The following is a 27,496-nucleotide window of genomic DNA, read 5'->3' on the forward strand; positions in this document are numbered from 1 at the left end:
ATTGGGTACCAATGATATCCTTAAATAGAGAAGTGAATTTTAATGTTGATAAGTCGAGATTAGTTTATACATCCATGGAATTCAATGTTTAGAATTGTTCTAATTGATGGACTAATACTTTGAACTTAATTATGAAGTTTACCGTGTGCTTGAGTCTAGGAGAGAATTATGTCCAGCATTCATGAATCTTAGATTTTTCGTATCTGAATCGTTTTTCAAAATATCACTCGGTTTCACAAGAATTGTCTCGTAATTCTCAACTTATTTTTCACATACTTTGCTCGGGACTAGCAAAATGCTGGTTGGGGGTTGTGTTGAGGGTCAAATATTGCATATCAGACCCCAGTTATTGCCTGGATTTACGAACATGGTACTGCTTAACGGTATATTTTAATCGTGTTTGTTGTGCAAGGTGAATTCACGAGCATATGACTGAAAAGGATGCTAAGAGCATGGTTTTAATGCCCTAAAGCTACCAAGAGAAGGGACGAACTCTAGGGAATCATGAGAATTAAACCGTTCACGTTAAACAAACCTGAAAGTCAGCTAGAATGCAAGATCACAGGGTTCCCACCATCAGTTTGGCTCGAAACTTCATATGTGGCTTGAGGACCATAATTTAACCGTACAAATAAATTTTCAGCCATTTGATCCCTTTGGAAGTGACCCAATAGATAAATCAGCCCATAAATCATCAATCTGGGGGCCACCTGAGATCTGGATATGCTTCAATTTTGGTCTCAAACTCCTTAAATTGGATGAGAAACTGAATGGCCGGTGTAGATCCTTTACTACATCTCTTTGGACCCCACATAGAAGTCACGTGTACATATAGCACACGCATGGCCGCTGTGCACCGGACCACTCAAGCCGGTCAAACTCAGTTTGACCGATCTCTCCTTCTCAAAAACGGAATTGCAGTTTTTGTTCCAGCATCCGCACGCTGTCCATATGGAGTGCTGATGTGGGCTACCACCTTTGATCACGCAGTCAATCTGGACCATCCATTCGTTCCAGAAGGTCATACCGACCGTATAAAGGAAGTTCTTCCTACCCCATGTTCGAATACATAGGAAAACACCGTTCAAACGCAGGTTAGATAGAAAAATGGCAAATCAAGTGAGCCACGTCATCAGTAATCCAAAACCGACCATCTCAAAATGTTTTTTTGAGACTAAGCTGATGGACAGTGTTGATTCCTTCATCACTGTCAGTATTGAGCCCCACCAACGTCACAGCACAAGAGCCCTTCGCAAGCCCTGTTTTTGCGCCGGACGCTGGCCATTTTTTTCGGTCAATGCACGATCATAGCGTTGATCGTATGGAATATCTGAACCGTTCATCGAGTAAGCCGTCGAAAATCGTCCCAAGGAACTCTATTTCTTTGGAAAGAAAGGAATGAAAATGGTGCAGATCTCATCCGTTCGTTACTGCGCAAAGAAGATCCACGTGGCCTTTGTTGTTTGCGATTGGCTTTGCGCAAGGAGAGTCGGTTCTCTGACTCTAGCAGGATCTACACGTAGCTACTGCCTTCATTGCCTATAAAAGCAAGAGAAAAAGAGTGAGCAAATCATTCTGGATCCAAGCTTCGGACGAGCAGCGTGGAGGCCGTTGAAGAAGAGTATTTCTTTACTATTTTTGTTTATTTCCTTTTCTTTTTTGAGATTTAATTAATCATGTCTATGAGTGGCTAAACCTCTTAGCTAGGGCTAAGAGGTGAAGCTTGTAGTGAGATGGGAGACTCTATTTTATGCTTTTAAATTTTAATTTATGAACTGAATTGATTTTGGTTTGATTATTAAGGAAATGTTTTTAGCCTTTAATGGTCTATTGTGACTGAAATTACAATAGATCTACGATGGCTTTGAGTATTTCTTTTTCCTTTTTATGTTTATGACGTCAAGAAGCCCTATTGTTTACCATCGTCTCCTGGGTATGGTTGGATGACGGTACCCTTCCTAACCTTTATATCATGTTGATTGATTTTTAATTAGTTTAATTTCGTTGTTTACTTTTTCTCCTGGGCATGGTTTGGTGATGGAATCTATTCTAATTCATATACCTTTTATTTCTTGAAAACTATATTAAAGGAAGTTCAGTTGATTTTCATGGTTACATCCTTCAACTGGATGAAGATGGACTCTAAGTCCAGTTGAGTTTTTGAAACAGGCATAAGATCTCCCTGATCTCTACAAGTGGATCCTCCAAATCCCTAGTTTCCTACCTCTAAATTTCTTAAGTTTTACATTAATATTTCACCATTATTCATCAAATTATAATCAATTTAGATTTCATCTTAGTCTAATTTTAATTCTACCTAGTTTCAGATAACGTACAGGTTCCAGTCCCTTGGGATTCGACCTCGGTCTCACCGAGTTTATTACTACATCACAACCCTATACTCGGGGAGTGAACACTTGCACATGGCCTATGGCCTAGCTCAGTAGCCTGAGGCCCATCTACATTACTTATGACCTATTTGATTCGATCCAAGGCCCATCTAAATGGCGTTAAACTCATCCCATTGGCCTTTATCTCAGTTACATGCTTAAAGCCCATTTATTTAGCGTATGGCTCGCATCACGACTCAAAGCCCATTTACCATTGTGAGCCATAAGTTGCTCATATATATGGGTTTTAAATGGATAACAATTAGATCAACATGGATAACAAATACTAATTACTTAGTTTAATTGTTATCCATGTTGATCTACTTAATATCTAGATTCATTGTTATACTATTACTGTTTGTACAAGTCAATCATTTGACATAAATGTTTGCCACATGCGCATTACTCACTCTATATGCATTACAATGCATCATGTTCATTTTTATGCTTTCATTCAATTATGATATATATATATATATATATATATATATATATATATATATATATATATATATATATATCTATATATATTTATCTTCAGTGGCCAAAGAATCTAGAAACATATTTGTATCTCTAATACCTCTATTATAATAAAAGCTTTAGCCTTCTCTCTAGAGTAGGAAGATTCCCAAATAGAAAAATCGTCGAATCGTGTAAATCTATTTCTTATGGTTTAACTACATTTTCTATTAGTCTTACAACCCGTATTAAGCGAGTCATCTCAATTGCATCTCAAGGACTTTATCTGATATAGTCTCATTGACCTCTTGAATACCCATATTATTTATATTACATGCTTATGATAACCTTATTTCATTTATTCTTTTATTTATACTTTATTTATATCTTACCTTAGAATCAAGGGTTATCCCTGAGATGTTATTAAGAGCTTGTGGTATGTCATATGGTTTAAAATGTATCTGAATCCAGAATATAATGAAAGTCTTTCAAGTGGATGTGCACTTTTTTCTCTTGATTGGATATGATGAGAATGACTTGCAAATGTCTATGAATAAACGATATTAAATGTGATCCCATAGCATATTTATATTTATCCCAAAACCATATCAATAAACTGATGACTTTGCTAGGGATGAAACATAGAATTTCTAGTTTACTTTAAGTAACACCAGTGCTTCGGAAAAAATCATCATTCTCAAAACATTTACCAACATGCCAGAGCGCATACCTTTAGAAGGCTCTTCGGTATCGTTTACGATGCTAAAATACCTTTAGAAGGCTCTTCGGTATCGTTTACGATGCTAAAATAATGACTCTTAACAGGGGCACTTTCCTTCAAATTTTGCAAGAGTAATGCACAAGCATATATAGATTCTTTTTCTTTTCCTATTTGAGAGGACACTAATTGATTACCTTTGCAGGTTATTTTAATCAATTGAATGGTGTATATATTGTTTTATAGGCCATCTCAATTATTCATTGAATACAATGTATTGCTATTTGTTTGATTGCTCTTGCATGTCATCCTGCATGTTATGTTATTTTTCATCATATGATTTAATAGCGCGTATGAGCACAGCGCATGACCGTTAGTAAATGATTTTATAGTTTATCAAAACATGACACGTGTGTTGGGTTTTTTCAAAATAAGAAGAAAATAAATTTTAATTTATAAAAGAAATTGGGAAAAGGGTTGTGGCTTTTGGTGATTGTTGGTGACCATTCATTTATGAATGGTGATGCCTCTAAGTAAAGGGAGTATCATTTGAATTTGAAATGAAGGGATGCCATTGTTGAAAGGATACCATAGAAGAAGATGTCTTTTCATGAAAAGGTTCTTAAGCATCTCTTGTGATTCTATATAAACACGTCTTTGGGTCAATTCGAAACCAAAATTCCAACAATCTCCTCTCCATCTTCTTCCTCTTCACCATTTTCGTTTTTGGAAAGATATAGTTTTTAGGCACTAAATTGTAAACAATTTTTCAGGCAATAAATTGCAAACAGTTTTCAGAGGGTAAATTGTAACAACACAGAAGTCAGGAGTGTACGCTGCAAAGGTGTGTTCGGGGTGCAGTTTTTCAATTTTGCAAGCCGAAACCCACATTTCTCCGATCTTGGAGAAGAGACTTATTGTATCCTGGAGGCCGATTTGTTGTAACCTTCTTGCAAATTGGTTTAATCACCAGTAGGGTGCGAATATCGCTTTAAAGATAACAACATTACAACGCGCCTTAAGCCTATCTTTAAGTGATTAGTTTTCTATCTTTCCACCTTAATAATAACAACGTGGTCATTTGTAGATGATTTTGTAGCCCGTATGGGCACGGCCCTGGCCATTGGTGAATACATTAGATCACCAAAATCCTACCAAGATCAAACTTCACATGATAAGCATATAAGTATTGCGTCTTGATATGGAAACTTGTTGAAAGAACATGATCGAAACTGTTCACCTTACGCAACTCCTTGTGTAGTGTATAACTATTAAATTTAGAAAGCTTACAAAAGCTACTTCACACCCAACAAGAGAGATTAATTTTTATTTTTTTTAAATGTATGGTCAATGGTGGGAATTCAAATTAATTTGTTGTAATGTGATTTTTTATTAAAAAAAGTATAGTTATATATGCTTAAAATTTTAAATCATGATGTAGTATTCGGAGTCGGGCTTGGCTAACTCAGATACCGAATTTCAGGGCGTGACAAATGATTATTGTCCATTATGTGGGGCACACCATCAATGCGTGTTTTCCATCATGTGGAGTCTACCTTTAATGTCTCTTATCCATCATCTTGGGCCCACCATTGATATGCATCCTCCATCATCCGAGGGCCCACTCTGATGTTGATCGTCCATCATCCAATGACCACCTTTGATGTGGGTTGTCTATCATATATGATCCACCTTTAATGTCAATTGTCCACTATGTGGGGGCACACCATCAATGTGTGTTGTCCATCATGTGGGGTGCATCTTGACGTTGACCATCCATCATGTGGGCCAACGAACTTTCTCCAAAGAGTCCTGACGAATGATGATTGAGATGAGATTCAGCATTTTTGAACCACCAGACACTTGGTTTCCATTTGGGTTGCAAGTGTAACCAACTTGTAATTAAGGATATGGTAGAAAGAAATATTATGTTGTTAGAAATTAAAGTAGAAAGAAATATTATGTTGTTAGAAATTAAAGAATCTTGTATACAACAGATGATAGAGGAAAAAGATAATGAGATTGCCAAATAAGTTACAGTCATGCGGCTTGCACGGACGGTGTGAAATTGTCGTTGAGGAGATTTGAACTCTAATTGCAGAAGGAAAAACCCCTTCGCTTACCATCTAACTACACACTCTATTTATTTTTTTATTTTAAAAACACAACATATGTGGGCCCACCTTATGTGTTCACCGTCCATCATATGGGAACCACCTTTGAGGTGGGCCATCAATCCTGTGGGGCCCACCATTAATGTGGGTGTTCAGCCCACCTTGATATGGACCGTCCACCATGTGGGGCCCACCTTGGATGTGGATTGTCCATCATGCATGGTCCACATGGGACCACTTTGATATTGACCGTCCATCACGTGGGGCCTACCCTAGATGTGGACTGTCCATCATGCGTGGTCGATATGGGACGACCTTGATATTTGATCATCCATCATGCGATACCCACATTTTTATTTGGCTTGTCCATCATGCAGGGGCGGCCTGAAATGTCCATTGTCCATCATGAGAGGCCGACCAAAATGTTGATTGTCCATCACACATGGTGCCCACCATTGACATGGGTTGTCCATCATGTGGGGTCTACTGTCCATCACTCAGTGCCCCCTTTGATGTGGGCCGTCCATCATGTGGTCTCCACTTGATGTGGGCTATCCATCACCTACCACTCCCCTTGATGTGGATAAAGGGAAGACGCCAATGTTCTATCAGTACCCTGAAAGCTCGAATTCTAGCAAATTCCTTGGGAGCTTGCTCCACTCAAGTCCCTCAAATGCTACGCATGTCACAAGAAGATAACTCAGGGGCGAAAATATGAAGATTAGTAAAATCAGGCATAAGGCCAAAACACCACCAGCATGAGATCAAACTGTCACCCAATAGCCGATCATGTGACAGTCAAAATGGCCCAGCACGAAAAAAGCAAGCCCCTGTAAAGCAGACCGTTCTGGAGAGAAGGTTATGATCATCTTATCAAGGATATTTTTGAGGCATGGTAGGGACACAAGGTCCCCCATGGGCCCCAATTGTTAAGAATTTAAAAGAAGCATGTGCAAAAATAAGGCCACATCCAATACAGATTTCCTCTTCATACAAAAAACTGTTTGTATGTTTTCTGTGGGGAAACTTGAAATTTCATTTCTTATAGAAAGAATCGCTTTACAGCTGTACAATACTGATACATTATTTGTTACGGCCACATTTCGGGATTGAATCTCTCTTACCGATGCCAAAGAATCGCTTTACAGTTGAGATATCAATTTACATGCATTCAGGCTTTCACCATGCATTTAAAAAAGAAAAAAGAAAAAACAATAAACAAATCAATGCTGAGGTTGCTTTCATACACATATACATACTTATATAGCTGGAGCTTCAAATTTGGATTCACAGATGTGAGCCCCTGTACAATGTCTCCATGAATGCGGAGATTCCCATCCATTTGTATCTTTGTGATGGATGGTTTAGATGTCAATCTCCTCCAATGCTAGCCGGACCAGGTGTAGGAATCCATCCATATCATGGAAGTGAAAATCAAGTGCTTTTTTCACAGCTGCGATGCCTTGCAACCCATATTTCCACTGAGCAGCTTTCAATGCTGATAGAGATCTCTGAGTAGCGTCCATAGCAGAACTCACATAGTCAGCCTGTAAAAAAAAAAAAAAAAAGCACAGTTAATAAGCGCATGAAGATAAATGAGAAAAACTTTGATACTCTGTCATAGTGTGATAGGTAATATGCAGGCACTTAGAGATTGCTTAGTTGCACATATGGCATACAAGTCAATTAAACAGTACAAATTATGTAATCCAGTGTAGATGTATAGCTAACCAAAATTTAATCTTATTTGATTATCTGACTACCAGATTGATGGACATTTATGGATGGTTAGAAGTGAAAGATATTCAATGGTCCTATTTCCACAGAAAGTTCCCACAAATCAGAGTTTAGGATTGCTTAACCAATTTGATAGTGGGATTATGACTTTGCAACAGTGGGCTGAACGGTGCACAATTTCTGAGTGCCTGCGTATCAGGCAACACAGGCAGCCTAAGTATCATGTAACACCTCAAGATAAATCTTGCAAGATGAACAGGTTTAAGCAAAATGGAATTATACATGAGAAATGTTCCAGTGCTCTTAGACCACCATAAGTTACAGCGCACAGTTGTATTGTATTGGGACACTTAGTCCTGTTCAATATGTCCAACTCATATTTCATGGGCTACCATGAAAACATGAAACTGATCTCACAGATATTAACCATTTGAACTGTGGCCTTAAACATGGATGGTTGAAACCATTTACCCAAAAATGGGTCCCATCAACAATGCCATACATCTATTCTAAACAATGTCACCCATGATTCAGTGATATAAAAACCATGATGTGGTGAGACCCACCCCTGATTGACCAATTCCCTGGATATCTGGGGGAGGAACCCATCAAACTCATGCTTCCAACAACAGACTGGAGGTGGCTTCCATTTACTCCTTAATTTTAAAAGTGCTAGCTATTCTCAAAGTATATCAGAAACAAAGAAGTCCAATTGACAATAAAGAAGGTTGTTCCATCAATGGAGACAACAGGGCAGATCCAATACAAACTTCTCTATGATAAGCCTAATCTAAAAATTGACATGTGCAGCCCACCATATGTATTTACCGCATCCAATCCATCCATAGTGTGAGCCCCCTCCTATCTCCTTGGATCCCAAAACTCAGTTTCATCAAACACTAATTTGTACCACAGCTTGTAAAATCATGGCTAAAACGTCTAAAAATCACTGGCTCTGGCCCACTTCAGTTTTGGAATGGCCTAATGATTTCCCATTCATCCTAGTTGGATGCATCTTCAGAATGGATTAAAAGGAATATACAGAACACAGTGGGCCTCACAATCTGGAAGGTGCTTAATAGTGGGTGCCCCCAACCCAATTGCTCCTTGGGTTATGGTTTGCCTGAGTTTTGGATCGGTCTGATTTTTGGGAGCAAAGGAAATAAAATAGCAGGCACAAATGATGGATGGATTCGATGTTATTAAAGCATCATGGTGGGCCCCATGCCTTGATTTGTACGTAAAGCTTAAGTGCTTAATGTAGAAACTTTTGTGGTGGATACAGCCACATTATTCAAAATCGGCTCATTCCCTTCCTCCCAAGCACCCCAAAATCCCTCAATGCACATATCAGTATATCACTGACTTGTTGACCCCATTCATACAAATCAAACTCTATAATCCTGTAATTCCTCTAATTACAATAAAATAAAATAAAATAAATACAGCAAATCCTATTATGAGTTTCTGATTTAGAAAGAAATAGAGAAAATCTTAGCATCTGTTCATTTTCAGCAGCCAGAAATTCAAATTATCCAAGTTAATTTTTTCCATGTTTTAGTGGTAGCTTGCTCGGAAACAAGGAAAGAGGGTTGTTTTGAGATTCAGCTTACATAATCAAGGAGCTGCAGGCTGCTACAAGTAGGTCTGCTGGCAAGTGGCTTGACCCCCTTCGCTTCAGTCACAGGGGCTGTGCCATCTTCACGTACATTCTTTACATCAATAGCAGACAATGGTGATGATTCTTGGCCTGAAAGAATAAAACAACATGGAATGTTTCTCAAAATTACTTCGCTGAATCTGGGTTGAATATCTCAGAAAGAAATTTCACTCTGGGTGGTGGGCCAACTAGTCCCAATCATCTCCTAACAAGTCAAAGCAGGTGGGGCCCACTTCCCTTTCACTGGACAGTAATGCGATTAACCCATAGGAAAGTTCACACTGGGTTTTTCAAAATGGTTCATCAAGAGTATGACTTGTGGTGATTGAATGGCGCACTGGATAAAATCAGACAAGGTTGAAGCAGGTTCCACAGCTTCAACCAACTTTCCATGGTTGGATGGTGGTGAGGTTTCACCATTCAGTTTTCACAGGTACTACACCTCGCATCAATATAGAAAGAGCTCTGCCAGAGCTGGATCCTTGTGCAAGTAAGATTACAATCTACTCTAGGCAGGAACACATATAAACATCGCAATTCACATACTTGGCAAACTGGGTCATCAATCAGGTGAGTAACACCAAGTGCCTTTGCCAAAATCAGCTCCGTCCCCTCATCACGTCAGCCAAATGCATACAAAATAAGTCAATGGTATAATACATCATCTAGTGGCCTGCATTCAGCGTATGAGTGTAGCTCCTCTCAACAACATATTGATCTATTCCTTGGCCAGGTAACAAATATGGTGGGCCCACCTGATAAATGGGTTGGATATCTAGGGCATGCTGTCAAGAGATGGATCCAAATTGGACTTGTGCCATGAGTATTTACAATTTACATCTCTTCCCAAAAGGGTAGAAAGGTTTGCAAATCAACAACAACAAAACAAAATGAAAAGAAAATGAACAGATAATATTCCAAATAGTAGAACGAGGAGCTAGTTTGATTACCAAATGGATGACCATGAAGAGATGCCTGTAATTCGCAACTGTCTCTACGTATATGCGAGCAAATAGAGAATATCACTCTCATATATGCTACTTCCACGCATTTGTATGCAAGAGCGGCAGCAGCAGTCTCCCCATTACTCTCAAAGGAAATAGCACATTGCCTGTGTATGGGACAGTAAATTGTAAATATGAAATTCAATCACCTACATCCTTTTTTGATATTCCATTCAGTGCACAAAACAAATGTCCAAAAACTCTAGATATGCACACATTGCAAGTGGGCATAAAATATTCAAAATTTGCACATGAGAAATTATATTGATATGCTCTAGAAGATTGGTGAATCATACTCTTCATTTTTTTTTTAATAAGATAATGAAATTTTATTAAGCTGAGCATAGTTCTAAAACTCGCTGACTCGACTAAAAAACTCAGTCGAGTTGACTCGACTCAGTCAGATTACCAGCCAAGTCGACTCGACTCGGAGAGATTTCAAGCCAAGTCCCTGATTAAGTCAACTCAATGCAAGTAGCTCTAACTCAAGCCAGGTCACTCGCGTTGTCAGACCTCTAGTTAATTAGATGTGAGGGGGAAAAAACATGGACAGGATTTGAACCCAAGACCTTTTTATAAAAAGGTAGAGCACTCAACAACCAAGCTTATGCACAAATTGCTTGCTTATTTTCTTAGAGAAATGCTCCAGTGCTCTTAGTGTGCTACAATTTATAGTGCTCCTAATTGCATTGGGACATTTACACAGTCCAATTCATTGATCCAGACAGTTCATTATGTCAAAAGGCATTTCGCGGCCTACTTGCAAACATACTCCACCTCCAACAAATATTAACCGTTGGTCAATGGCCTTAATATAGACAATCAAGATTGTTTACACAAAATAGTTCCAATCAAACATTTGACCCATTTATTTGTTAGGGCCGATCATGGATTGCTTATGATTCCAAAGAATCACAAACTGTTAGACAATCCCGTCCATAGCTTGGAAAAAGTATGGCTAAAGAAAATCCCATTTATTTGATCCATATTTTTTTACTGCTTTTTTTTTTTTTTTTCCTGCTTTCCCAAAAACCAAAAAAGGATGGCTAAAGAAAATAAGGCGAGAAAAAAGGACGAAGCAGATCATCCAATCAGTATGATTCATGGTCCCTTACAAAAAAGAAAAAAATTTGTATAGTATTCCGTAAAATGGTGTTCGGACTTAATAGACAGTTCAGATTGATCAGTTGGACTGTCCGAGTGGACCAATGCAACTAGGAGCAATATAACTTATAGTTCTCTAAGAGAAGTAAAGCATTTCTCATTTTCTTATTTATAATCGTTATATAAACTTACATAATTTTAATTATTCCTGCCATCCCAACTGTTTTCAATTTACAGTTATTAACTATCAAGTCGGGTCGAGTTTTTGATTTGACTCAACCCGAATGAACATCGAGTTCAGACCAATTCTTGAATTTTGAAAACCGAGCTAAGGGAAGAGAATTCCAGATAACAGGCGAGAATTTCCTATGGAAAGAGATGACCGGATCACACCCTCCTGCCAGCTCATCATCAATGAAGAAAAGCCTCTCTAACAATATAAGAAAACAAGTGTTTAGTCTAGATGTGAGTGATCTAACTTTGTTAACAACATATCATAACTCCATGGCTCAGACCCTGATTTTTCTGTTAACAACTAAACGTAACTCCCCAATGGGTAGGCCTAATCTGGGCAAGATTTGCAATCTGAAACCTTGAATCTGCCTGTTCACAGAATTGGGCATAAATAGAGACCGACTTTGGGCCTCTTGATCATTCTGGCTTGGATGCGTTACATGCTGATTTTGGCAACGAGTTGAAATAAGTTAGATGCTGATGTCAATTACTAGGGTGAAGTGTTCCTCGAAATGAAGGGGAATGTTGTAGGACCAAGGCCCACAGTATGATCCACCATGTGCTGAATTTTTGGACTGTTGTGGTTTATTTTTGGGCTAAAATTCTAGAACTAAAACTGCTATTTTTATTTTTTTTTGAAAGATTATACCTGTTGATTTTGTTGATTATCTAATGATTTTGCGATTCTAAAAAGAGTAGGATTAGGATGTGGAAGGCACTATAGTTTTCTGAGTTATTGTTTAAGTGCCTGTAGTGCAAACATTTCAATTTCAGTCGAGTTGTTTATCCCTCTGTATTCAAATATTCTTGTGTGGTGTATTTACTTCATTTATTCCATTGAATATCAAAATTTTCATTAATCCAAAAACCAAATTACATCAGGAACCAAGTCTGCTGTATTCAAATACACACGCAAATTACTAGATTGCAATGCCCATTCTAGAATGAATCCACTTTGTTGACATCTCAAATGGTAAAATCAGAGCATACATGAAAACATTATTGGAAATTGCAATTCATCTTTGTGCATGATTTTGCAATTGCATTAAAAAAATGGCTATGGATTTTCTGCATTCAACCTTTCCATGACAAATGTGAAAGTAAATTTCTTTGGAAGGTAACATATGAATTTTTCTTCATTTCTAAAATGGTGGTGACCCATCCACCATAAACTTCAAATCCATGCATATCTGTCCAAACTACTCAAATGTGTATGGTAGATGAGTCACCATTGTTTAAGAAGTGGTAGAAAGTAGGGTTGTCAATGGGCTGGGCTTGGGTCAAGCAAATCAAAATTTTGAATAGGGTCATAGCCCACAGCCTCGCTCGACTATTTCAAAATCCAGGCCAATGCTAGTGAAAAATGCACATAGCAATAGCCTAGGTATCTTCATGAATGATGAGTCAATCATACTTTCTTCTCAAAATGGCACAGAACTTACTTCAAGATCTTTTGTGTGTCGATATAGATCTCTGTTGATTCAGTTATTTCTCCTAGTTCTGCACTTCCCATGTCGTGAACCTCAAACATCGATGCGGCAAGTAGAAATTGTAAGGCTGCATGAAGATATATTCCACTAACTTCAACTTCTGATTCTCCATTCTGCACATTTAGACCGAGAAGTAAAGAAGTGAAGAACTCTAGAAGGACAAGAGGAATTTATGATACTTGACACAAGGATGATTATCTTCAGTTTGTAAAAATGAGGCCCATGATTCAGTGATCCAAATTGTTGATCTGATGGATGGGGTCGACCAAAATCTTTGGCCCCCTTTCAGTAGAATATGAACTATTATTGGGTTTCTTTCTCAAGTCTATTAGCATGCCAACAACTAAAAGTAGGACTGTCATCGAGGAGATTCGTGAATCATGGCCCATCTACTGTGGATCCCATCAGACTAATGGCATGGATCACCAAAACATGGTTGCACCAATTGAGGACCTGATGATACAATGCATATTATCAAGTTGAGGATCATATAAATCCTCTTTATTGTAGCTACCTTTAAACGGTCAGCAGAATGTTTCAAATTAATAGCTTCTTTCAAGGTATTCTCAGCAAGTGAATAGTCCTTTCCAAATGGAGTTCTCTCTTTAACTAATTTCTTCAGATTATCAGGCTCACTCGACTCTTTTCGCACTCCTACAACTTCAGTTACCCCATCTGCCCATCCCACTTTCTGCCTCATGATGAGTGAGCTTTCATTTGCTGCATCAGCTGTCCCTGCATAACTCAAAACTTTTATATTCAACATTTTAATAGATCAATCAATCACAAAAGAGTACGGAAAATCTGATTTTTCTAAGGAACCTTTTGTTTCTTGGAAACTGGTGACATTCAAAGTGCTAGAAGTAGTAGCAGTTGGTTTCAATGCAAACTGTTGACATTCGTCACTCAGAACTTTCTTTTCATTCTTAAAAACCCCTTTGGATCTAATTTTGACGCTTTAGCATCAACTTCGCACTCAGTTTTAATAGATGGCTGAATTGGGTGTCTTAGATTTCCCGAAAAAAGTGAAATGTGTATTAATTCATGTTCAATTCACATCTTACTTTATCCAAAAACCACATTTACAGCCTATCTACACTCAACTCAGCAAATAACTTAGTTGATGAATGAGCACTTGATTAGACACCACTATTTTCTGTTGGACTCTCATTCAAATTGCCTTTACCTGAACTTGTAGAGCACTCCTTCCTCTTTTTTGTAACATTGGATTTGTCTTGCATCTCACCAAATAACTTAGTTGATGGACCAGCACTTGAGAAGGCACCACTATTTTCTGTTGCACTCTCATTCAAATTGCTTTCACATGCACTTGCAGAGTATTCCTTCCTTTTTTTTGTAATGTTGGAGCGGTCTTGCGTGTTATGCTTCGCATGCCCTGTTGTCATGTGTAATGATTAGTTTAACATGATGAACAAAAAAGAGAAAAGATAAGAGTATAAAACTATCATGAAACCAATGTAGATCATAGCAAAAAACTACTAAAATAAAATATCCAAAATCTTGAAAACATAACAAAAATTGGACTGGAAACAAGACGTAAGGAAAAGATATTCCAAAAAGAATGCAGTAAATTAAATATATACAGAAAAAGGCTAACCTTTACGACGATGTTTTAACAAATTCAACTTCATGCATTGCTTGTGTAGTTCTTTTTCTAACATAAATGGGTCGCCTTCAAATGCAGGTGATGACTCAATTCTGTTTGAATCTCGAGTAGGCTGCTGCACAACATCAAAATCCTATTCTTATAGAATGCCAATTTATTTTGGAGTGAAATTTTGTGTTCTCTACTATCATTCTATAAATTGAGGACACATTTACCTTTTGTAATTGTCTTTCACCATGATCAATCCTCATCTTGCTACTCCTTGTAGCAGGGCTGCCCTTCTCTTCTAAGCACAAAGAATCGGGAACGGGCGAAAGTGTAGAATTATCAGGAATTACTGACAACGCCTTAGCCTGCTGGAAAACAATAAAACACAGTAATTAATGATATGTTCAGAAGATGAATTCATTAGGGGCTCTCAACTAAAATAAAAGGTGTACAATCCAAAGCAAAAGACACACCTGCACCATTGAAGAGAGCGGTTCATGGTTTCCATCTTTATTTTCCAGGGTACTCTCAAATGAAGCTGACAAGCAGTTATTAAAATCCAAACTACTATGACCCACAGAATTGCTTTTGGGTGCTTTGCCAACGCCAATTTTAAGGCGAATTTTTAGTGCCTTTTTGTCACATACAGGTGGGGTAGTATTGTTTGTGGTGGTCGAGTGCGTTTTCTGAAAATCATGAAAGCATTAAATACAGTCAACAATAGAATAAAATTTTCTACTTTCACGATTCACATTTTGTTACCATACTATTTACAATAAAAACATATTAGCACATCTCCAAAAATAAAATTACCTCAAATTTCTTGAGCAATTGGGGAATATTGCTACTCTGTAAACTTGTAACACTCTTATGTTGTGATTGCGTAAGCGGATTCCGTAGAACCATTGGTAAAAATGATCCGTACTGGCCAAATTTTGGCCCTGGTAACAAAGAATTCGATGAATCAACAAATGGGTGCACAATTACATATAAACAGTTAAAAATATCAAGAAACATCAACCTGATGAAGGGGATCAAACATAGACTTTAAGCATTGTTATCATAAATGGAAGCAAGTGGTCACAAGGGAAATGAATATGAAATTTTGATGGCAGCCCTAATAAAAGATTCCGATATATTCCTCAATCTTAAACCTTTCTTTTTTATAAACATAAATGCATGCACACGATTCAGGCTCGGGCTAGACTTGGACCTATGCTCACTCCTGCGCTAGGGTTGGCCTGACCTTGTCCTGGCATGAGCCCAGCTTGTCAACAACCCAATAACAAAGGAGATACAAACCATGATCACTCTCCTTGACCAATCTGTTGTAAATCAAAACGCAAAGAGTGCTTTAAGGCATCTAGGAAGGATCAAAGACACAAAAAAAGAGAAATGTATGGCCGATTCATTGTGAGTTCAAAATGCTTTAGTTTTCTTAAACTCGTTTGACTACCCTTAAGTTACGTAAGTTCATAGAAGTTGTAGCCCCAATCCCAAATTTCCATCTGAAACACCCTCCTAGTTAGGTTTAATCATTAGTCTCCTAAGAGCCTTTGCTGCTACAATATACAAGAAAGATGACAAAGGCAAACTCCTCAAAGCCCCGAAGAAAAAAAAAAAGGCCTTTTGGAGACCCATTTATAAGCATAGAGAAAAAGGCTGATCCTACAAACTTACATTCACTTCTTCCACTTCACCCCAAAACCAAACCTCACTAACATGTAGTTTAGTTATGCACCTTTACCACATTAATCTCAAAGATAATAACCGATCGCTCTTCTTTATTTATTCAATAAGCACACCCATTTATTTATTCAATAAGCACACCCATTCAGAATATGTACCTACCATGAACTTATGCTCCTTGAGATAGCAACATCATCAGCCTCAAAACCGTTCTTACCCTTGTCGCATGAACCAGGGCAAATAATTTACGACTTCCAATAAGACTAATGGGGAACCATTTTCTTTCAAGTTAATGCAATGACAGAGGTCCCAAATCTTTTTGGAATTTTCTGCTCTAATAAAATTCCAAAAGCTCATGAAAAACCAACAGATTTACTAGGTAAGGACACCAAAATTACTTTTGGATGTTCTTTTCATTGTTCATATCATGATTCTATTGCCTTGTTAGACTTGCTTCTTAACATACCATATTTCCAACAGAAAATCCAATTTTTTAATGCTATGATTTTTCTAAGGTATCAATTTAATTTTATAGCATAAGTTAGAGGTAACATTACCGTTATTCAAGAACTCGAAAACTGGACTCGACCCCATGTCTAGCCAGGTCAAGTAAACTCAAAGACTCAATCGAGTCTTTAATTGACTCAATTAGGGATTAAATAATTAAATTAAATATATTTATTGGCGCAATAAATATTCACATAGTTATTTAAGTTTTAAAAGTATTAAAAATAGCAATAGAGATTAAAAAAAAAAAAACCTTCATTCTTCTCAGTTCGTTAGAGACGGTGACTTTACGAGTGGAGGTCACAAGTTCGTATCATCTTTTCTTAAATTTGAACTTCTCACCAAGAAAGCCAACTTAATGATTCTGATTAAGTTAAGACCGAGTCACCTGAAATCTTAACAAGTTGACTCAGCCAAGTTTTGAGTTGAGTCACCGAATTTTAAGATTCTGAACATAACTGTGTATGACATGTTGTCTGATCTATTCCTAGGCCGTGTTTGCATGATCAAATGGTAACATTCTAAAATTTAAATATTTTGCAGGTAATAATTTTACTTTGTTTATTCTTTTGATCATGTACACAAGAAAATTACATTCTAAATCTAGCAGTTCATTTGTTTACCACAGATTGCATGGCAAATTGTATGGTTTATCAGATGCATTCTAATGGTGCCCGAATTATATGAGATTTCTCATCAACATCAAATAAACTAAGGTCCCAAGGAGACCAGAATCAGGCCACGTTTGGATGCACAAGCGAACTAGATTGTGCAGTTCCACTTTAGTCAAGGGGAAATGATAGAAGTTAATGACGTTTCCTAGCATTCGAAATGAGGAAGTAGGCCACAATTTGTAGTTACATCTCTTTCAAGTACAACTTGAAAGTAGCATAAATGCAATTTGGAGCCCAGATACTTGATTTTAATGTTAAGGAAATTCAATTGTTGGACCATAGTGACAAATCTCATTCTCGAGAATTTCTCGGGAGATTTCCAAACTTATGTTCATCTCGGGATAATATCGTAAAATTCTCACAAAAAATATATGTTTATTATTAGTTAGTAAATAGTTTTAAATTTTAATATATAATTATATAACGCACAATTAAATTTACAAATAATTTTCATGTTAATATCGGGTTAATTTTATGAAAATTTAATATTTGTCACAGGGTGCTAGACTAATAACTACAATTCAATTCAATTGCATAAACAAACGCACCTATGACAAATATAGTCATTGATACAATCTCAAGTGTAAACCCATCAAAATACACAGTTAAGCTACTTCTTTTAACAAGTAATTTATAAATAAAAAAAAACCAAGAAATTCCAAGTGTTGATGTAATGCACCTTCTTTTTCAAACATTGTGAAACACAATGGTTATAAAATTCTGCTATAGAATGGAGAAAACACAACACTAAGACAAATGCACATGGAAGTAGAACTTCCAAAAAAAATAAAAAGTATTGGAGATTGTCTTGCTGAGCTGGACTAGGTTAATTGCCACGCACAACCGCACAAATGGTTGCATATTCGGTGAATCTGGACCAACTATTTGGTGGGTCTACGTTGGATGGTTGGTGGTACAAAAACCACACTGATTTCAAATTGCAATGTTCCAGTCAATGAATATTTCCACTTGAATGTGGGCTGTCGATAGCTTTTTATTTCACCATAAGCTTAAAAACCAGAAACTGGACATTTGCATTTCCAAATCAATGTTTTTTTTTTTCCAACTTTGGGTCAGGTCCCACCAGATGGGTACAGCCATAAGTCCGGGGATGAGTGGCAACTTATCAATCATAGCTCAGCTCAGATTTACTACATATTCTGAGGTGGAGTTCTCATACATACCTAGATTCTCTGCAGAAATCCCTCTATCGAAATCCTTCTGGAAATGGCCCAAAACATCTTGAAGCCTTTGATCCTGTGGAAGAGAGAATTAAGGACCCAGGAGAATTAGGCCGTGAGTTCCAACAAGCAGGGCCCACATGTTAGTGATCAGATCATTGATCTTTTGGGACCCAACCATGACAGACCATGCCACAAATGTTTCCAAATTGGAATGTGGACCTTTGTTGTATCATCTTTCATTAACCGTCCATTTGCAGGCTGCCAATCAATGGCATAAGATTGTCCCATCAGGAAGATATTTGGCATTTGGACCGTGGGACCCATCAGATCAATGATCCAGATTAACAAAACATCACCCCACTTGCCCAAAAAAGGTGGGGGATGCTATACATACCCTCTAGCAGAGGATAATATAATTCTTCATTACTACAATGCGATATATACTAATTATCTGATCATCAAACTGATGAAATGTATGGTAGCCTAGGTTCCTCAGTATGCATAGGTGGTCCCCACAACTCAGTAATCTAACTGTTGATCTCATAACCCATAGGCCCCACTGAGGATGGACCATGCCCTTAAAATAAACTTGATGAGACAACTAATGAAAGAAATATCATATGGCATCTACCAAATTGATAAATAATGAAAGAAAAACAACAACCGTTAACATTCAACTGAAAAAAAGGGGGAGAAATTAGAAGGCTAGAATTTTCTAATCTGGAAACCTTGGAGTATTGACTAACAACTGGGTGACCCATCAGAACAATGGCCCCACTTTTGTGGACCATATCCCATGAATATCCTCCTAGGTTGGGTGAAGGTATTTAAAAACGGGGTACATATCAAGAGCATACAATACAAGTCCAAAATGATAAACGTCCATTAACGGTGGGTGGGAATCCCATCACATATTCAAAATGCCAGTCCCCCCTACCTTTTTGAAGATGGATAGTGCAATGCTCAATCTAGAATATTGACGGATTGCTCTTTGGACCTGTGGGGCCATAGTTCAACGATCCAAACCCGTCCATATGGAAGAGTCCTAAACCACCAATTGATGATTGACGACTAGATGGATAATGGAGGAACTACAATAACGATTCACAAACAATTGAAGAGAAGAAGGGGAAAAAAAAAAGAAGCCCAAATTTTCAACATCCAGGATCTCAAACCAAGGGAGATATCTGGTGCATGGCCCACCTGGCATTGGGACCCATCAGGACACAAAGAGTCCCTGTAAGCCAAAGCTCTATGGGCCCCACTTTTGCAAATTAATAATTGCAAGCGAATCATCCATTCCCTAGTCGTAACATTGATACCTTTAATAGGGATAAAAAAAAGAGTCATTCCCAAATTGTGCAGGGATCCACGCAAATGGATGGGATGGATGGATGGGATGGTTGGATGGTTGGACGGATGGATGGGATGGACATATCTTAGGATGGTTGGAAGGATGGATGGATGTTTGGATGGTTGATGGTTGGATGAGATGGATGGAGAGTTGGATTGTTGGATGGTTGGACATGATGGATGGATTGATGGTTTGATGGACGTGATGAATGGATGGATGGTTGCATGGTTGGGATGAATAGGCCCCATTAATGGAAACTTATCATGTATGCATCTTTTCACAATTTTTTGATTCCTAAATATGCAAATATGTGTATTTAGCATCTCATGAAGTTTCATTGAAAAATTCTCCCATGTTTCCCCAGTTACCATGAAATAAATAAATAAATAAATAAACAAGAAGAATGAAAAATAGGATTATATTGAATAATTGCTTATATATGTATTGAGCATAACATTCTGAATTTATAATAATAAAAAATGAATAGTCTCAAATAAGGAAGAATACAATTAAATCAAATCTAGCCTAAATAAATTACAATCAAACCAAAACTTAGCAAATAAGGAAAATGTATAAAAATGAATATATGGTGATAGAAACTTATTATGTATACATTTAGGCCCTCATTAAATGGAAAGTTATTATGTATATATATATTTTTTTGAACTATTTGATTCCTAAATATTCAAATAGTGTATATTTAGCATCTTCATTTTATTTAAAAATTCCACCATTTTCCCATATTTCCCCAATAAATTCCTCAGTCAGTGATACATTTTTTAAGGAATTAATGATATAGATAAATGTTTGTGTCTCAGCCAGCGAAATTTGTAATGATACCTATAATTCAAACACTTACTAGCTCTAATAGAGAAAATAAGAATTCGGGAATCCCAATCCCAACAACCCTAAAATAGAAAGAAGAAGAAGAAGAAGAATCTTACAATGTAAGAAAAGGCAATGTCGAAACCGAAGGCAGTCTTGCTTTTTCTTCTACCTAAAGACGAAAGCATCTTCACTATTGAAGTCGACGAAGAAAATCGTACGGAAGAATGCTGGAATTCCGAATGCTGGTGTGAGTTTTTTGGGGTTGCAGAAGTATACTTCTAAGAGAAGGTAAGGGGTTTTTGAAAGTTCCCGCGAGGGACTTCGGAAGGTTCATGTGTTTCTTGGTGATTTTTTAATTCCACGCGCGTGCGATGTCGACTATTTCCACACGCGACTCATGTGCATATATGAAACACGTGTGTGAGATCTGAACTTTCCATAATGTTTTAAATATAATATAATTTTATTATTCAGGTTATATATAGCTTACAATGTAAATCTATGGTTCAATTTTTATAGCCATCTGTTTATTTTGATAAATTGTGTCCAATCTAAGGCTTCAAATGGAAAGAGTTTTATGGAAGAAGAACTTAAAAGTTTAGTTCACATTATGAAGAGCTCGGATCTCACACATGTGCCACATATGCACATATTTTCTTGTGTGTAGATGAGTACATATTTCCCTTTGTGAAAATAAGATCATTGGATATATTTTTCATTTTTAACCGTTCAATAAATGTCCACCAATCCGATATTAAGATAATAAAATGAGCTTACATTTTGGTTCATGAATCATATACATTATTTACCATAATTTGGATGGTCGATGACATAAACAGTGAAGTTCAGATTTTGTGAATTTTTGCACTTTGCACTTTCAACTTCTTTCCTTCTCTACTAGGTTTCCTTAAATCTTGGGGTCTTGAAATCTTCAATCTTGGTCTCATAAGATCCATCCCTTGCTTTGGTGATTCTTGAGCATCAAATTCATGCTTTTAATATTCTTTTCAATCTAAGCTCTCAGATTCACCTTGTAATACAAACATATATAAAATATACCCATTAAGCATTATCATATTCATAAAACCAAGATATAAATTGGATGTAACATACAATATTTAACACTTAACAACCAACCTGTTAGATAAGAACAATGAGAACTCCAAAAATCATAAAATCATTTAAAGTAAAGACCACACATGAGTGCAAGCGGAGAGGATGTCAAACTCATTTCTTCTCCATCATCGAGGTCCTTACCTAAAATTTTCAACTGCAAACCATATTCAAAAGTCATCTTAGTTGAGGAATCTCCAATTTTACAACTTAAGAAGATTCTATGATATCTAGTTGAATGTAGATTCTAGGATTTTATAAGCTAATGGTACCTCTAAGTCTATTAAACATTTCAATTCGAGTCCAAACCTCACCTATTCTAAAAATCAAGGCCAAAAGAGAAGCATAGATGCAGCCTTAAGAGTGTGCATGCCCACCTCATGCGGAAAGCTTACATGGAATGGTGACTCCACTGGAGATCATGTGGTAGCCACTAGCCAAGACCTTAACTTGAAACACAAGGTTTTAGAAATTTAAGGAATTTTCAGGTACCAGATCACCTACACCTTCTTGCACTTTTGCTTCCTGCAACAAAATTTCCTATTATCTTACCTTCCCATATAGTTTATTTTCTTGTGCATTTTCCTTTTTAAACCAGAAGTATATGAATGTTGAGGGTCAAATATTGCATATTATCCCCCATTTATTACTTGATTTTATGAACATAATAATACTTAATGTTCTATTTTACCCATGTTTGTGTTGCAAGGTGAATTTAAGATCTTGGATTGAAAAAGGTACTAAAAGTATGGATTTGATACTCAAGAATCACCAAGGCAATGGATGGATCTTAGAAGGCCAAGATTGAAGAATATACATGCTAAAGATCCAAGAAAATCAAGTGAGATATGAAGAGAATCAAATATTTAAAGTGAAGAAAATGAATCTTAAAATTGTCCTGAAAACAAACATATTCCTGAAAGTGTCCTGAAGAAGCATATTCTGAAACTTTGGGTCATTCTGTGAAATTGCGCAGAGTGAAGCCTACTTTGAAAAACTGCGTAAATTTGAGGAGATTTTAGAGTTTTCCAACTAGGTGCGAAAGTTAGAGTTCCACAACTATAAATAGGACTCCCTAGGATGTTCCCGGACATCTTTTACGGTTTGTGGAGTGGAGCAAAAGCGTGGAGAAGCCGTCACCAAGAGTTTTTCTTCCATTTCCTTAGTTGTTTTTATGCTTTTCTTAAGAGATTCTAGTTCAATCATGTTTATGGTTGGCTAAACCTCTTAGCTAGGGCTAAGAGGTGAAGCTTGTAGCGTGATGGGATGTTTCTATTACTTTGATTCATGCTTATATTGAACTCTCTTTGATTCTAGTTTGATTTTAAGGAATACTTTCAGTTTTTAGTGGTTTGTTGTGACTCAAATTACAATGGATTTGCGATAGCTTTGAAGATGCTGTTTTCATGCTTTGGGATTATGAATCTAGGAAATCCTGTTGTTCACCATTATCCCTTGGGCATGGTTGGATGATGGAATCCTCCCTAACTTTCACAATTCTCTTGAATTAATTGTGGGATTGGTAAATCCTGTTGTGAGCCATTGTCTCATGGGCATGGTTTTGTGATGGAATCACTTCTAGTTCTCACGCTGCTCTTCCATTGAGAATTAGGTCAAAGGAAGTTCAGATTTGATTTTACTGAGATATCTTCCAATTAGATAAGATGGGACTCTGATTCCAGTTGTGTTTGTGAATCAAGCATAGATCTCCCTGATCTCTACAAGTGGATCCTTGGAAACCCTAGTTTCTCACCTTTGAATTTCTTAAGTTTTTCATTAAATCTCTCACAATTACTCTCTATACTTCCAAATTTACATTTTCATCTTTTTCTAGTTATTCTTCTAGTTGCTTTCAGAATACTCACGAGATTAGTCCCTTTGGATTCAACCTTGGTCTCACCGAGATTATTACTAATCAGTTTTTTTTTAAAACTTTCTTTTTCTATTTTTAGAAACTAATTTATTTTCTAATTCTAGGATAGGATAAGATAAGATGAGATAAGATAAAATAACATATGATAAGATAAGATAAGATAAGATAAGATAGGATATGATAAGATAAAATAAGATAAGATAAGATAAGATAAGATTAAATAAGATAGGACAGGATAAGATAAGATAAGATAAGATTAAATAAGATAAAATAAGATAAGGGTTATTTCTAATTTGTTTTTAGAAACTAACTTCGCTTTTTAGGTTTAGAAACTTTCCCTTTTCGTTTTTAGAAACTAGGCTTTTTTTTTAATAGAAACTTTCCTAATTTATTTTTAGAAACTAGGTTGCTTTTTTTTTTTTTTTTTTAGAAACTTTCCTTTTTAGTTTTAGACATTAACTCATCTTTCTATTTTTATTTTTAGAAACTTTCTTATTTCTTTTTTATAAACTAATTCACTTTCCTTTTTCTTTTGCAGGATCCTAACATAGATGTCCTCCAATCTGGTCACTTCCTTTTAACTTCTCCTCTACTTACTTTCCATATTGCTGTAAGATTTTTCTTTTATTCTTTTTTTAGGATTAGATTCAAAGCTAGGGTTTCACCATGCAAGAGTAGGAACGTCAATATGCTGAGCTAGTTTTAGAGAATGCGAGAAATTGTAAAGGGCTGTCAGATGATTATATGAGGAAACAACACATGTGTCACGCCTCAAACTCAAAAATCGGATTCACAGGAATCCCGATCGCCGAATCCGGTGCCGACAGCCTCTGTAGTACCCCATTCTCGGCTCCCAGTGCCCATATGTCAGGTTCTGATCTTCGGATCTTACAAGAAGAATTTTCAACATGAATTTGTCTCATAAGAAACATAACCACAAGTATACCCAAATCATAAGAATAACATCCTCACCACATATCCACTAATATAATTATTTGGGTACAATACTGAATACATGCATATAATAAAATCTCCAGAAGCTCTGCTGCACGCTCCTGCCCCAGCTCGACTGCGTCCTATCGTCACTTGCACGCATCTATCGTGCATAAGCTTATAGAAGCTTAGAGGGTGGTGTAAGTGTGTGCACAAGATGAGTGCCAAGTATTTAATACAATGCCTTAATCATACAATATCAGAGTAAGCGAAAATACTGCAAGTCTATAAAAATATCATCAACCTCATCCAGGATATGCGATGAAAAGACATAGCAAGCCAATGTCATATACTGAGAAAGTAATGTAAATTGGCTATGTAATGCGGAAACATAATGAACCAGATATCAGATAATAAGGATGCAATACAATATGCAATTTGAAAGAGCTACTAATACCATCAGTCTTATCTAGGTCATATAAATGCAGAAATATAGTAATCCAAAATGCTAAATGCTGCGGATGCAATGCAATATGCGGTGCGAATGAAATGACCAAGCTGGAGTGAAGTAGGGATGATAGTACGTAGTATCACAGGCTATGGGGTCCCTCACAAAGGACTTCTATCCAAACCAGTCTCATACCTAAATTTGAATAGATAGACTCAATGTAGTAAATTCCTAATCTCAGGTTAGTCGCGCGCCTAACCGAAATTCTGGCCATGCGAAGGTACACAACAATTAGTTGCGCACCACCAGCCCGAGTGGATAGTGAATGAAATGAATATATGAGTATGCAACTTCTACTCAATAAGCCCACATATCAGTATGGTTCCTCTTTGGAAAATCATCGGGGTCTATTACACTCCAAACCAGATTACCGCCCCATCACGCGCAACAAGGTGAGTGGAAGAGACCTCACTATCCGCCTACCAATATCGGGCCCGGCTCGTCGATAGCAGACCCATTCCTTGAGCTGGTTAGACTCAGCCTAGCATTGCCCCCTCCTCTCGGGCAGGTAAGGCCGTATCCCCTTCCAACTAACCACGACACAGTGAGAGAAGCGGCCTAACGGTATACGGCTCTCATGCGCTCATGCATCCACTCGGTCTAGACGTTGGAGCAACCTCTGGAACCAAGAGGGTTCTGGGACTTTCACCCAAGGATATCTATAGCTCCCCATGTAGAAAAGATTTCTGGTGTCTCATCTAGGCATCCACGATATGCCTGTGGAGGCTACGACCCTGATGTCGCTATGGCGTATAGTAATCACAACACACAATATAAGATGCATGAGTCATACAATCCAATCATGCATCAATCTTATGCATACTGTGCGCTCTGCGAGACAATCTCCACCAATCAGGGAGTCTCATAATAACCAGCACTATGACATATGCAATGGTCAATCATATCTCATAACAAATATGCAGATGATGCGCATGGGTATGTATCATGATGCTATGTTATCACATACTCATAATCGGTACTAATAACCGGCATCGACAATCGGCTCTCGACAATGCGAACATTTAACCAACATTGCCCCTAAGGAATGGCCCACATAGAACCTAACATATAGTGGACCCATTGCCTCACACAAGGGCCAAATATACAACATCATAGGCCTCACTCAATAGCTTAATACACATCACGATGGGCCCTTCACATGGGCCTAACATATATCACAATGGGCTCCATCGCCTGGCCCTCAAATGCATCACAATGGGCCTCATCACATAGGCCTCATATACATCACATTGGTCTCGACAATCGGCCTCGGCAATCGAAATCGGCCTCAACAATCGGAATCGACCTCGATACTCAGCCTTGACAATCGGAATCGGCCTGTATAATCAGCCTCGACAAATCGGAATTGGCCTCGATATTCAACCTCGATAATCGGAATCAGCCTCAATACTTGGCCTTGACAATTGGAATCGGCCTATACAATGGGCCTCGACACATCAAAATTGGCCTTGACAAATCAGAATCGGCCTATATAATCGACATCGATAATCGGCACCGATAATCAATATCGATAATCGGCACCGATAATCAGGTTCAATAATCAGTGTTGGCCTCAATAATCGGCACCGATAATCAGTAGATAAACAAAGCGGGGTTCATAGATGATTAGCCAATCAACCATAATATAAATATTGGCACTCGGCCGTGGTTATATCAAATCCGATAGTACGAAGTCATCCGTCTACGGCGAATGGGACCCACTTGTTTGGGTTAACCTACTAAGGGAATGATGAGAATGGGCCTAACAAGGCCTAAGGGAAGGTCACAATGTGGACATCCAACCATCATTGCCCATCAATGTGGACATCTAACCAACAGTGCTCCCAAGGAGTGGCCTACATAGGGCCAAACATATAGTGGGCTCATGGCCACACGTACAACCACGATGAGCCTCATTTATGTCACATAGGCCTCGCCATATGGGCCAACATACCTCACATCAGGCCTCGAATACACAACAGGTGGGCCTCGCACCTGGGCCTCAAATATATCATAAAGGGCCTCGCCCATGGGCCTCATCACTGGGCCTCATATGTCCAGTGGGCCACATCACATGGGTTGCATTATATGGGCCGCACCATCGGGCTTCATGTAAATCAAATAGGCTGCACCGATTGGCCTCATGTATATCAAGTCGGGCCCACCCTAATGCTTTTGAGACCCGACCTATTCATAAGATAACATAAAGATAAATGAAGTGAAAACATATATTAGCTTGATTGGAAACTACTGTGGCCCATAGAAGTTTGAACGGTGGATGTCACTATACACAATTTAAATGGTGGGA

At 37.6% G+C, this 27,496-nt stretch overlaps 1 protein-coding gene across 2 annotated transcripts; it reads right to left on the reverse strand.

Annotated features, from left to right (window-relative positions):
* Window positions 1-6,622: 6,622 nt before the first annotated feature.
* Window positions 6,623-15,449, reverse strand: LOC131224358 (uncharacterized). Of its 2 annotated transcripts, none has more exons than XM_058219866.1 (10): window positions 15,339-15,449; window positions 14,999-15,211; window positions 14,753-14,890; window positions 14,529-14,652; window positions 14,097-14,306; window positions 13,425-13,645; window positions 12,863-13,023; window positions 10,029-10,189; window positions 9,032-9,168; window positions 6,623-7,228 (listed from the first exon to the last, which is right to left on the reverse strand). In XM_058219866.1, the coding sequence occupies exons 1-10, from the start codon at window positions 15,429-15,431 to the stop codon at window positions 7,046-7,048; spliced, it is 1,641 nt and encodes a 546-aa protein (XP_058075849.1). In that variant the 5' UTR covers window positions 15,432-15,449; the 3' UTR covers window positions 6,623-7,045. The 2 variants fall into 2 exon arrangements, with proteins under 2 accessions (XP_058075849.1, XP_058075848.1); XM_058219865.1 differs by having other exon boundaries at window positions 14,753-14,893.
* Window positions 15,450-27,496: the final 12,047 nt, after the last annotated feature.

The sequence above is a fragment of the Magnolia sinica genome, chromosome 13 (assembly GCF_029962835.1).
Source record: "Magnolia sinica isolate HGM2019 chromosome 13, MsV1, whole genome shotgun sequence".
Taxonomy (NCBI): Eukaryota; Viridiplantae; Streptophyta; class Magnoliopsida; order Magnoliales; family Magnoliaceae; genus Magnolia; species Magnolia sinica.

Excerpts from the sequence above, each read along its gene's own strand:
- LOC131224358 (XM_058219865.1), bottom strand. The coding sequence starts at position 15,431 with ATGGTTCTACGGAATCCGCTTACGCAATCACAACATAAGAGTGTTACA. Across the intron at positions 9,169-10,028 it reads TCTTCATGGTCATCCATTTG|GCCAAGAATCATCACCATTG; the intron begins GTAATCAAACTA and ends TTATTCTTTCAG. Across the intron at positions 7,229-9,031 it reads GCCTGCAGCTCCTTGATTAT|GCTGACTATGTGAGTTCTGC; the intron begins GTAAGCTGAATC and ends TTTTTTTTACAG.